This window comes from Scyliorhinus torazame, chromosome 6, assembly GCF_047496885.1.
Source record: "Scyliorhinus torazame isolate Kashiwa2021f chromosome 6, sScyTor2.1, whole genome shotgun sequence".
Lineage (NCBI taxonomy): Eukaryota > Metazoa > Chordata > Chondrichthyes > Carcharhiniformes > Scyliorhinidae > Scyliorhinus > Scyliorhinus torazame.
This window is the reverse complement of record NC_092712.1, coordinates 33,065,762-33,079,390: the sequence shown is the minus strand read 5'-3', so window position 1 is coordinate 33,079,390 and position 13,629 is coordinate 33,065,762. Positions and strand designations below refer to the sequence as shown.

The following is a 13,629-nucleotide window of genomic DNA, read 5'->3' as shown; positions in this document are numbered from 1 at the left end:
GAAGTGTGGAGTAATTCATTTTGCAAGGAAGAACATGGAGAGACAATATAAAACAAAGGGTAAAACTCTAATGGGGGTGCAGGAGAACAAAAAGTGACAGGACGTTTGAGCGAATGGTTGATAACACCTCCATTATCCTCGGCTTTATTAATAAGGGCTTGGAGTATATGAACAAAGAGGCTATGTGGAACTGGCATTAAATACTGGTTCCGTCTCAACTGGAGTATGTATCCAGTTCAGGGCACCCCACTTCAGGAAAGATGTGAAGGCATTAGAGTGCCTCTCCTAGACATGTGAAACTTCAACAGCCTCCAGCATTACACAGTCAATGCTGATAGATGGCAATATCCTGAACCATGACTCACCCTGATGCTGATGGTCAAACCAAACCCTTCACAGGGGTGAGTCTGTCCATTTGCCGTTGAAGAAGTCCTCAGTATGGGATGTTAGTGCAGCATCATCAGCGTAGAGCAACTCTTGGTGCACCTTTGCCTTCGATCTCAGATGAGCAAGCCTGAAAAACCATCCGCCAGTTCTGGTGTCCAAGTAGACACCCTCTGTGGATGACCCCAAGGCAGCAAAGTAAAATAAGTAGTCGCCATAGTCCCAGATGACCATAGGCTACTTTCCCCTTTGAGGGGGGGGGGGGGGGGGGCGGGAGGTGACTGGTGATGATTTAACCTGAGGGTCACCACACCTCAGGTGAGGGGCCAGGTTGAGAAGGCATTCATGAATAACAGGTACGGGAAGGCAGTAAAGAAAATAGGCCAATGTGAAATTTGTCCAATACGCTCGTGGCTAATTGGTCACAGACATGTGGTGAATTGAGTCTGCTCATTTTCTGACCACGCAATACTGAATTGTGTTGAATGAGTGGGATGAATATGGGTGTCACTCACTAGACCGTTTTTTGTCAGCCGTTCCTAATTGCCCCAAGGCAGAATCATGCTGTCGTTAGCCAGGCGTCAGGTATTGGTCAGACCCCGACTATGTTTATCAGAGTATGTTTCAGTTGTGAGGTTTCTGTGACCTGGAAGCCGAATGGAGTTTCTCATTGAAATAAGTAATCTTCCATTTTCTCCCTTCCTCTTCGCACTGGGGGCCTCGAAGCGATGATGCTGCTCTTTGAAGTGCTTTGAAAGCAGGGCCCAAGCAGGGCCATCATCCTACTGGTTGCTGAAACAAGCACTACTGTTGTAAAAGGGAAGATTAGAGGATATTGATCACGAGCAAAATGTTCATTAACCGTCTGAACGCTGTTCAGAAATGGCAGGCAATGGAACATAAACAAGCGTCAGAGCACAGAAGCCAATACATGAAGAACTGTCAACTACCTTCCCTCTCCAAGTGCCTTAATACATGAATTCTGATAAAACGGAATAAGAAGTTTGTGTTTACAAAAAAATAATAAACTGGAGCACACGGTCAAAAACAGAACACTTCAGTTAACAGATTGTCACTACTGTCAAGAGCGGATACAGCAGGTTCGCTTTGCGTATAACCCCCTTTGAAGGTGTTGACAGTGTGTATCAATTGTGATTGGCGATTGTTTAAAACCTCTGGCCTATCTTCAAAATCTTGTGAATTTCTTTTAACATTGCTGTGACGAATGTGAGAAATGTTCATAACTTAGAAGTTTGTATTTTGTATTTTTGCTGTGATTACAAAGGGAATCATTGATTTTTGCAGGGGCAATGTAACCTTTTGTGACAAGACATAAGAATGTGTTGTGCATTCACAGAGTCACAGAAATACACAGTGCAGAAGAGGCCCTTTGGCCTATTGAGTCTGCACCGACATATGAAAAACATCTGACCTACCCATTTGCCAGCACTTGGCATTCTGTCAAAGCCATGCTGACTATTATTCCTGATCAAACCGTGCCACTCCAAGGGGAAATAGATTCTCTCCTACAGAATTTTCTCCCAATAGTTCCCCTACCACTGACGCGAGACTCACTGGTCTGTAGATACCCGGCTTATCTCTCCAACCCTTCTTAAATAGTGGAACAACAGGGCAGCACGGTGGCGCAGTGGTTAGCATTGCTGCCTTACGGTGCTGAGGTCCCAGGTTCGATCCCGGCTCTGGGTCACTGTCTGTGTGGAGTTTGCACATTCTCCCCGTGTTTGCGTGGGTTTCGCCCTCACAACCCAAAGATGTGCACGGTAGGTGGATTGGCCACGCTAAAATTGCCCTTTAATTGGACAAAATGAATTGGGAACTCTAACTTTAAAAATATATATAATGAAACAACATTAGCTGTTCTCCTGTCCTCTGGCACCTCCCCCGAGACCAGGAGAATCAAAAATTTGGATCTCGTCCCTCATCTCCCACGGTAACCTGGGACACAATTCATCCGGCCCTGGATATTTGTCCACCTTTAAGCCTGCCAACACCTTAACATTTGCCATGTTAATTTGCTCAAGAACCTTGCAGTCTCTCTCCCTAAATTCATCCCAACATCCTCATTCTCCTGGCTGAAGATGGATATGATGTATTCGTTCAACACCCTACCAATGTTCTCTGGTTCCACCAAGATTACCCCCTTGGTCCCTATTCTTTCCCTGGTTACCCTCTGCCGATTGATATACTTATAGAATCAAAGAATCCCTGCAGTGCAGAAGGAGGCCATTTGGCCCATCAGGTCTGCACCTACCCTCTGAAAGAGCACACTACCCAGGCCCACTCCCCCACCCCACGAGAAGATACAAACTCCAAAGTCACCTGAGGTTGGAATTGAACACTGTTCCCTGGTGCTGTGAGGCAGCAGTGCTCATCACCTTTGTGGAATGTCTTGGGATTTTCCCGACTTCTCCCAGCCAGAGCTTTCTCATATTCCCTCTTTGCTCTCCTAATTGTTTTCTTAAGCTCCACCCTGCCCTTCATGTAGTCCACTGATTTGCTGCCCTTACACTTGCTAAAAGCCTCTCTTTTCCTTATATCCTTAATATCTCTGGTCATCCATAGTTCGGTTCTCCGGGCTTGTTACTCCTTCCCATCAACCTAGAGGGAACTCTTAACAGAGTTGTCAGACCCGACTTGCCCTTGGCAAATCCGTGCTGACTCAGTCCTATTTTATCTTGCACTTCCAAGTACACCACAATCTCATCTTCAATAATACTCTAAAGTCTTACCAGTGACCAAAGCCAGACTAACTGGTCTATAATTTCCCGTCTTCTGCCTCCCTCCCTTCTTAAACAGCGGTGTTACATTAGCCACTTTCCAGTCCTCTGGGACCCTCCCTGCCTCCAGTGATTCCTGAAAGATCACCACCAAGCTCCACAATCTCCTCAGCTATCTCCTTCAGAACCCTGGGATGTAGTCCATCCGGGCGAGGTGACTTATCCACCTACGGGCCTTCTATTTCCCCAGAACCTTCTCCTTAGTGATGGCCACTGCACTCACCTCTGCCCCGATTCTCCTGGAGCTCTGACATCCCACTGGTGTCTTCCACCGTGAAGACTGATGTAAAGTAACAATTCAGGTCCTCTGCCATTTCTTTGTTTCCTATGACTTCTTCTCTTAGCCTCGTTTTCCAGTGGTCCAATGTCTATTTTTGCCTGTTTTTATATATTGAAAAAAACTCTTCCTATCTTCTGTTATATTACTAGCTAGCTTACACATATTTCATCTTCTCCCCGCCTTATTGCTTTTTTAGCTGTCCTCTGCTCACTTTTAAAGACTTCCCAATCCTCTAGCTTCTCACTAATCCTCGCTACCTTTTATGCAGTCCTGGACTTCCCTCGTCAGCCATGGATGCCTTGCCGCCCCTGAGCATGTTTCCTCCTTGGGGTGAATTTCTGTTGTGCCTCCCGAATAACCCCCCAAAACTTCTGCCATTGCTGTTCCACTGTCTTCCCTGCTAGGCTCCTTTTCCAATCAACTCTGGCCAGCTCCTCCCTCATGTCTTGGTAGTTACCCTTATTTAATTGTAATACTGTTACATCTGATTGCAGCTTCTCCCTCTCAAACTGCAGGGTAAATTCTATCATATTGTGGTCACTGACCCCTAAGGGTTCCTTCACCTTAATCAAGTCTGCCTCATTACACATCAGCAAATTCAGAATTGTCTGTTCCCGAGTGGGCTCTGTCACAAGCTGCACCAAAAATCCATCTGTTTGACATTCCACAATATCTTTTTCTTGGGATTCATTACCACCCTGATTTTCCCAGTCCACCTGCATATTGAAGCCCTCCATTATTGTAATATTGCCTTTCTTATATGCCTTTTCTGTAAATTCCATGATCTCCTGATTTATTTTCTGCCCCAAATCCTGACTACTGCTGGGGGCCTGTACATAACACCCATCAGGTCTTTTTTCCTTTGCGATTCCGCAACTCTATCCCTACAGGTTCATGCCCTCTGATCCTACATTGCTTCTTATCGACTTAATTTCATTCTTTACTTACAATGCAACCCTGCCCCCTCTGCCTGTCCTTTCGATCCCAGCCCTGATCCCCTTGCAGCCATATCTCTCTTACGCCCACATTGTACCGGCCAATTTCATGTGCGCAACAAGCTCATTTACCTTGTTCCTTATACTGTGCGGTTTAGGTACAACACCCTCAGTGCTGCATTGACTGTCCACTTCTCATATGCGTCACCCTTTTTGCTCTGCCTGAAGTTAGATTCCTGCCATCTTCTATACTCTCTGTTCTAGTAGTGTTCTGAAAACTTTACTAACCTCTCCCGAGTCCTCGGTCCCTTTAACTTGTTTAAAGTCCTCGTCATTAACCTGCAGTTCTAACTTTTCTTTTAACTTGGATTTTTAAATCTCCATACAACTGACCCCCCCCCCCCCTATTTAGTTTAATGCCCTATCTGCAGTCCCAGTTATGCAATTCGCCAGGATTCCGGTGCCAACATGATTCAGACAAAGATCATTCTATTGTTACAGGTCCCGTCTTACCCAGTACTGGTGTCAATTTTCCATGAATTCAAACCCATTTCTCCCACATCAATCTTTGAACCACGCATTCATCTCCATAATCTTATTGACCCTATGCCAATTAGTGTAGGGGTCAGGTAGTAATCCAGGGATTATTACCAAACTGTTCGTTCTCCCTTAGCAGAACCTCTGTCCTTGTTCTACCTGTCGTTGGTACCTATGTGGACCATGACAACTGAATATTTACCCTCCCACTCCAAGTTTGTCTGCAGCCCAGATGAGATATCCCAAACCCAAGCACCAGGCAGGCAACACAATCTTTGGGATTCTGGATCCCATATCACGGAAATGTTGAGCTGCTAACCCTGTGCCCCGCTCAACCACGTTTCTCTGATGGCTACTATATCGCAATTCCACGTGTCAATCCTCGCGCTTAACTCAGCCATTTTACCTATAATACTCCTGGCATTAAAAAAACCATCCAGCCTTGCCTCACTCCCTTGAAACGTATACGGCTGTACTCCCTCTGACTTGATTGCTTTTCTGTATTATGTGGTGTCCCTATTCTGCGAAATCTGCACCCCCTCCCCCTGCCAAATGAGTTTAAACCCCTCCCGTGGATAGTTAATGGGATGGTTCAGGTGTGAGAGTGGCTTCTGGAACACCAAGCTGGAAAGCCATGGTTCAGTTAGGTTCTAAAAGGTTCGACACCAAAATAAGCAAGAAAAACCCTGGTTCATTAACTTTATTCATGATCAAGATTTGTTGGTTTGCTTAATTTATCTTTGTAGATATTTAGAGGCAGGGTTAGAAAGATGTTATAGTCACCATAGTCCCAGCTGACCATAGGCTGCTGTCCTCTTTGAGGGAGGTGACTGGTAGCGATTTAATCTGAGGGTCACCGCACCTCAGTCGAGGGGCAAGGTTGAGAAACCGGGCTTCCTGAGCAAGCTCGGCCCGTACGGGAATTGAACCCGCGCTGCTGGCCTTGCTCAGAATCACAAACCAGCCCCAGTGTTGAAACTATTAAATGTAAGCTATTTCTTTGTTGCTAATGTGTTTGAAGTTTGTTGTGCCACAAGATTCCTGCCGTCAGTGTTATCATTCCTGTGGTGCTGTAACATTTCCTCAGTTTTCCAAAGTAAGAAGTTGAGTATTCATCCGGAATCCCGTAACAGATTGGAGTTCCGGCCCAGACCCACAACAATTGCATATAGTGGTTGTATCTCGTGGCGAATATGGTGACCTGAGCTCCATGTTTGGGTGAGCACCAAAACCTTATCAGACAGCACCACACGAGCTAGTTCCCGAGGGGAACCAACATACTGCCCCAATGCATTCCAACGTCGTTCCAGAAGGGTTGAAGTAAAAGCAGCCAGTCAACCGCATTTCCACATCCACTTGAGCATTTATTCAAGATAGCAGCCACCTCCCTCCACTATCGCACCCAAGTGACTATTTGTTAAAACGTGTGCCTAAACACCAACAGGCAAGTTATTCAACTGCAGGGACACCACGTTACAACCTGAACCTGTTTGCACTGAACATGGATGTGCACTTCATGGCAGCAGGCACTAGCCAGCCACCAGGACCATGGTTCCCGAGGAACAGCACAAGACCAGGGGTGGAACCCAGCACTTTGCTGGTTACTGTGGCTCAATTCTCCACCAGATGGCTGCATATACACAGATTTGCAATGAGGTTGGCACTTAAAAAGGCAATGGTTCAAAAAGCAAGACTGGAAAACAATGATTAAAATGAATACATTCCCCTAACATAAAGGCCACATTTCATCTTCAACTTTAAGTCGGTAGATTACTGCAGTCAGTAAAGAAGGAACTTGCATCTCTGGCGCCCGCTTACCAGCTCGGAGCACTCTAAAGCATTTTATAGTCAATGAGGTGCTGTCTGAAGTGCAGTCACTGCTGTAATGCAAGGAATGTAGCAGGCAGTGTGCGCAAAGCAGGGCCCCACAAACAGCGATGAAAAAAAACACACAAAACACGCTACAGAAATTTAAACACTGATTCTGAGGTGTAGCATAGGAAATGTGGTCACAAATATAGGCATAGTGAACTCCCACAAACAAAAATGTGATCATGACTGGATAATCTGTTTTTGAGAGGTTGATTGAGGGATATGGATTGGTCAGAACACTGGGGATAACTCTCTTTGAAACACACAGTGGATTCAGTTTGTGATGCACATTTCAAAGGAAAAGTGTGGAGAAAATGAATGCAGCGTCATATTTTCAGACTAGTTCTAGTTGAAATGCAATCAGTACAAGAGTGGGCTGGAGTTACTGCGTATGGTGCGATCATCAATCTGAGCGTAGAGATTTGAGCCGATTGTTCCAGTGGTGTGTTTGTGCTGCCACCGTATTTTCTGTACTTCTTTCAAACTCTTTAATGGGATTGTGGATGTCGCAGGCGAGGCCAGCATTTATAGCCCATCCCTAACTGCTCCTTGAGAAAGTGGTGGGAAGGCGCCTTCCTGAACCGCTGCAATCCATGAGGTGTAGGTGCATCCCCAGTGCTTTTAGGGAGGGAGTTCCAGGCTTTTGACCCAGCGACAGTGAAGGAACGGCGATATATTTCCAATGTGAAAGGGATATGATCAGTCTACGATCACAGTACGATCACTATAAGGAGATACTTCAATCATTTAAACAGGTTCTTTTAAAATATACATTTTAATTAGTTTTATATGCACCCTTTCAATAGGCAGGGCTGAACCCAAAAATGAACAGAGACCAGGTAGAATGTATGAAAATTTACTTTTTTCCCCGCTTTAAACTATGACAGAGTAACGCAGTTAAGTACAGTACATATTCAAGGTAAATATTATTGCTTACATACAAAACTGCAGATACAAATACATCTGCACTCAGCAAGAACTGCCAAGAGTTTAATTCATTTCTTTGCAAAAAAAAAAAACCCAGAAAAATCAAAACAAACCCCCCTGCTGCTGTAATATCCGTGCAGAGCTGTTTCTCTGCAGTCTTTGTCCCCAATGTTTAAAGTAACGGTTCCAACGAATCAGTCACCAATAAATATAGTTCTGAATCTGTGCAGGGGAAGAAGGATTCGTTCTGCAAGAACGAGTGAGATCAAGGCAGAGTTCCGTCCATCAGCTGTACCTGCTGCTCTCGCTGTGGCTCCGATGGCGAGAATAACTCCGATCGCTTCTGCTGTACGATCGGTACGACCTGTAGCTTCTGTCCCAGCTTCTACTCAATTCAGCAGGGGGGGGGGGAGAAAACATGATAAAACATCAGTGCGAGTGTCCAACCACAGTCTTTCAGCTTGGAGGAGGAGGTAAGGACTGTATTATGTTAAGTGACTGGGGGTGCGGGGGGGGGGGGCTGGTGGTGGTGAGTGAATAATGTGAATGGTTGTATTGTCTGAAGGGGCGGGGGGCTGATGGGCATATCCCACCCTTTTCACAATAGTGCTCATGAGAAAAAAACCTTCACAACGGTTAAACGAATAATGAAGATATTGATGAAAAAAGAGACATGCTGTTGAAGCACTCATCAGAACAGAATTCACAAGATTATCAACAGTAACAAGAACAATTTATTCTGCATGCGAAGAGGCTGTTAATTGATAGACACATGAACTCTTATTGGTAGAGACGTTTCTTGGACAAATAAGCAGGGAACAGTTAATTGCCAAACTTTTGTTCAACTTCAAACTTGGTCAACTCCAGTTATCAAGGCCTTGCAATGAGGAATGAACCAGGAAATGGCTGTCCCCAAAGCTTTTGTTTAGTTGCAATCTGTGGGGCGGCACGGTAGCAGAGGCTAGCACTGTTGATTCACAGCGCTAGGGTCCCAGGTTTGATTCCCCCTTGGGTCATTGTCTGCGGAGTCTGCATGTTCTCCCCGTTTTTACGTGGGTTTCCTCCAGGTGCTCTGGTTTCTTTCCACAATCCAAAGATGTGCAGTTTAGGTGGATTGACCAAGCTAAATTGCCCTTAGTGTCCCAAATAGGTTAGGTGGGGTTATTGGATTACGGGGAGAGGGTGGAGGTTTGGGCTTAGGAAGGGTGCTCTTTTCAAGGGTCGTGCAGACTCGATAGGCCGAATGGCCTCCTTCTACAGTGTAAATTCTATGAAATCTGTCTGCAGAGGAATGTATGTGGCTACTCGTACGCCATTCTGCGATCCCAACTGATATTCTTCAAATGATTTTCAGCACAATTCTTAGAATTATTTAGCAAATATTGGCCAATTGTGGAATCACATCTAATGTTGGACATTTTTTTCAAAGTTTTGTAAGCACGAGCTTGTTGCGGTTCAATCGGGACTTTTACAATTCACCAGTCGTTGGGAATTATGGCCTACATTCCTGGGATTGAAATTCATTCACCACATTGCTCTTTCGTGTGTAGGCAGAACATCCTTTGGGCTTGACGGTAGCATCGTCTTAGTGGCGAATACCACGTGTTGCTGATACATTTACACCATCACGCAGAGTTAGACTGGGCACTTTTCAGGGTCAAAAGTGGCAGCCTTGGGCCCCATTCGTGTTCATGCATTGTGCCCTTTTCAACTAAGGGCTACTGCAAAAGAGCAGGGGGATCAGACTGAAGCAGATTGTTCCAGTGGGGTGAACACATACAGGCACTCCCATCCACAATCTGCACTCTTTTCAAGTATAACATCTTTGAGGAAAACAAAAAAATGGAAATATTCTTAATTTAAAAAATCATTCCAATATGTCAGCGATGCTTGCCATTTATTACCCACTGAGACGATGCTACCGTCAAGCCCAAAAGATGTTCTGCCTATCACACAAAAGAGCAATGTGGTGAATGAACTTTAATGCCACGAACAATAATATAATAATAATCGCTTATTGTCACGAGTAGGCTTCAATTAAGTTACTGTAAAACGCCCCTAGTCGCCACATTCCGGCGCCTGTTCGGGGAGGCTGGTACGGGAATTGAACCCGCGCTGCTGGCATGGTTCTGCATTACAAGTCAGCTGTTTAGCCCGCTGTGCTAAACCAGCACTCTGTGAACCTCCTCTGGACCCTTTCCAAGGCCAGCACATCCTTCCTTAGATACAGGGCCCAAAACTGTTCACAATACTCCAAATGGGGTCGCCTCAGAAGTACATCCCTGGTCTTGTATTCTAGCCCTCTCGACATGAATGCTAACATTGCATTTGCCTTCCTAACTGCTGACTGATCCTGCACGTTAACCTCAAGAGAATGATGAACTAGGACTCCTAATACCTTTGTGCTTCAGGTTTTTGAAGCCTTTCCCCATTTAGAAAATAGTCTAAGCCTCTGTACTTCCGACCAAAGTGCATTAGCTTATGCTTTTCCACATTGTATTCCATCTTTGCCCACTCTCCTGGTGTTATAACCCGCACAAGGCCTATGAGGATGGACCAATCAGCCTCTCCATAAGCCTCATGGAATAAAAGCTTCCCTACCGAGGGGCAGAGGCCCATAGTAGAGTTAATGGACTCTTGTATAAAAGCTGGCCCAGGTGAGAACCGAGATGGTTAGTAAATAGTTTACTTTGCAAAAGATCCGTTTTCGTTACGCCTCTCGCCAGGATTCCTCTGTGGCCGCTAAATTGGTGATGAGGGTAAAAGTGGAGCTACAGTTGGCACTGCAAACTATTGGACGAATGCTAATCTCCCACTGCACTACCAAAATAAAGTTTGCACTAATTCAAAAATACTGCTCTTTGGGAGACTTGATGCAGATGATGCACGTGTGGATACTTTTTCAGAGCTAACACTATGGAACTGAGCAACAGATAGTAAATACTCTTTTTATTTTATTAAAGGTTTCATATTCAACAACCACAATTTGAACCACAACACAGCTATGAAAATGGTTCAAATATGATGCAATTTTCGTGTTACACAAATACACAGATATATAGAAAACTCCACAATAAAGGCTACATCCAGAACCCCCCCCCCCCCAAAGTCCGGTATCCCCCTTAATTGCACCAATAAACCCTGCCCTCAGCCCCCCCCCCCAAACAACTGATGATAGTTAACTCTTAGTAGTGAGATAAATGGCCATTCCGCAGGTAGAATCCCTCTACCCATTCCCTGATGGTGTACTTGACCTTTTCCAGGTATAAAAAGTCCATAAGGTCACCCAACCAGGCCGAGGCACTAGGTGGAGGGGGCGCCTCTCCATTGCAGCAGATCTCACCTTCGGGTTATCAGTGAGGCAAAGGCGAGTGCAACCGCCTTCACCCCCGTCCGCAGCACCGGCGAATCTGACACCCCAAAAATGGCCACCAATGGACAAGGCTCCAGATCAATGTTTTTTTCCTTTAAATTTAGGGTACCCGATTATTTTTTTTCAATTAAGGGGCAATTTAGTGTGGCCAATCCACCGAACCTGAACATCTTTGGGTAGTGGGGCTGAGACCCACGCAGACACAGGGAGAATATGCAAACTCCACACGGAGAATGATCCAGGATCGAACCCGGGTCCTCAGCGCCGTAGGCAGCAGTGCTAATCCCTGCGCCACCGTGCTGCCCAGGCTCCTGATTGTTAAGAACCGCTGACATGGTGCGAAAGAAAGAGGCCCAAAAACTCACCATCTTTGGAGAAGACCAGAACATGTGGGTATGGTTGGCAGGACCACAAGAACACCACTCACACCTGTCCTCCATTACAAAGAATCCGCTCATCCGACTTTAGGTTAGATGAGCTCTATGAACCACCTCGAGTTGGAGGAGGTGGAGCTGCGCACAGAATGAGGTGGAATTTACCCTACAGAGGGCCTCACTCCACACATCCTCATCTAAGATGGGTCTCAACTCCTCCTCCCATTTCACCATCACCCGATCAAACGATGTAGATTCCAATGAGATGACCCGCTCTTAGACATTCAAGATCCTCCCCCCATCACTTCTTGCTAACTATAAGATTTCCTCCAACAGGGAAGGCTGTGGCGCCAAGGGAACACAGGATACACTCCGCAAACTAAGTCACACAGTTGAAAATATCGGAATAGGTGTGTAGATGTGTCCCTGTTGTTGGGATTTCGCCGAGAACTCCTCCCAACAGGCAAACCATCCATCGATAAACAAGTCTGTGAGTCACTCTAGCCCCTTCCCAGGCCGTAAAAACTGAATCCAAATCAGATGGCACAAACCGATGGTTACCATTTCTAGGAGCCAGTAATGACATGGCACTCAGCTTGTAATGTTGTCTGAGCTGCCTCAATAGCATCAAAGTGGAGATGACCACTGGGTTTGAGGGACATCTCGCTGGAGAGAGTGGGAGTGGTGCCATTACTAAGGCCCAGAGGCTCGATTCTTTACACCATCTTCCCCATATGGTGTCCGATTCTCTGTACGATCCCAACACCTTCTCTGCATTGGCCGCCCACTGATACATGAGTAAATTGGGTAGTGCTAGACCCTCCCAACCGTCAGCCCTTCTGGAGGTACACTCTGCGAAATCTCAGCACCTACCCGCCCATGTAAAGGAATTCACTAACTTGTTCACCCGAGCAAAGGGCGATTTAGAGAGAAATATAGGCAAGCAATGGAACAAAAATAGAAACATCGGTAGGATGTCCAGCTTGATGGTTTGAACTCTGCCCGCCAGGGATAACGGGAGGCTACTCCACCTCTGCAAATCATGTCTCACCTTATCTGACAAACTTATAAAGTTTAACTTATGAAGCCTGTGGTAATCATATGCCACTTGGATGGCTAGATACCGGAAGCTACCTCAGGCCTGGTGGAAGGGTAATACCCCAGATTGGCTCCCTCCATGGGGGATTAACTGGAAAGTCCTCACTTTTCCAAATGTTTAACTGAGAGATCGAGAAGGAGTTAAAGCCCCTCAGCAGTCTCAATCTCGTCTACAGAGGCGATTGGATCCGTGGCGTACAGGAGCAGGTCATCAGCATAACGCAGCACCCGATGTCCCCTTACCTCCACCTCCAAATCAATCTCCCAGAAGCCCTTAATACCATCGCCAGAGGTTCTATCGCCAGAGTGAAAAGGAACGGTGACAATGGGCATCCCTGCCTTGTACTCCTGCTCAGAGGAAAGTATCCCGATCTTGTCACATTGGTGCAAACGCTAGCCATGGGGTTCTTGCAGAGCAGCTGCACCCATAAAATAAATTTCTGCCCGAACCCAAACCTCCCAAGTGCCTCAATGTGGTACTTCCTCTCCACTCTGTCGAATGCTTTCTCTGTATCTATAGCTATAATCAGCTCTGGCTCGAGCGCCAAGGAAAACGAGAGGACAACATTCAGAACACGCCATGTATTAGATGATAGCTGTCTACCCTTCACACAAATCCCACCTGGTCCTCTACCACTACATCAGGGACACATGGCTCTAACCGCAAAGCCAGCACCTTAACCAGTATCTTGGCATCCACATTAAGCAGCGACAGAGGCCTGTAAGAAGCACACTCCATGGGGTCCTTATCTTTCTTTCAAATAAGGGAAATGGAGGCCTGTGTAAGCATATCAGGCAGGTAACCTCGAGCTAAAGCATTGTTGAACATATCGAACTATTACTGAGCGAGCTGGTCTGAGAGTTTTTGTAAAATTCAACGGGATACCCATCAGGGCCTAGAGCCTTGTTCATCTGCATCAACCCAATCACCCTCAGCACCTCACCCGAGCTCAACGGGGCCTCCAGCTCCTCCCTACTCTCCGCTTCTACTCTCGGGAAGGACAAACTGTCCAGAACCTCTCACATATCTGACACCCTCTCCGTGGCTCTG

General features: G+C 46.1%; 1 protein-coding gene across 9 annotated transcripts in view; it reads right to left on the bottom strand.

Moving 5' to 3' along the window:
- Positions 1 to 7,562: 7,562 nt before the first annotated feature.
- Positions 7,563 to 13,629, bottom strand: part of nktr (natural killer cell triggering receptor) — a 306,045-nt gene continuing 299,978 nt past the window's right edge. For all 9 annotated transcript variants that reach the window (XM_072508090.1, XM_072508092.1, XM_072508093.1 and 6 more), the window contains one exon: positions 7,563 to 8,118. In XM_072508090.1, the coding sequence (XP_072364191.1) occupies positions 8,019 to 8,118 (100 nt within the window). In that variant the 3' untranslated portion in view covers positions 7,563 to 8,018. The remainder of the gene's footprint in view (positions 8,119 to 13,629) is intronic.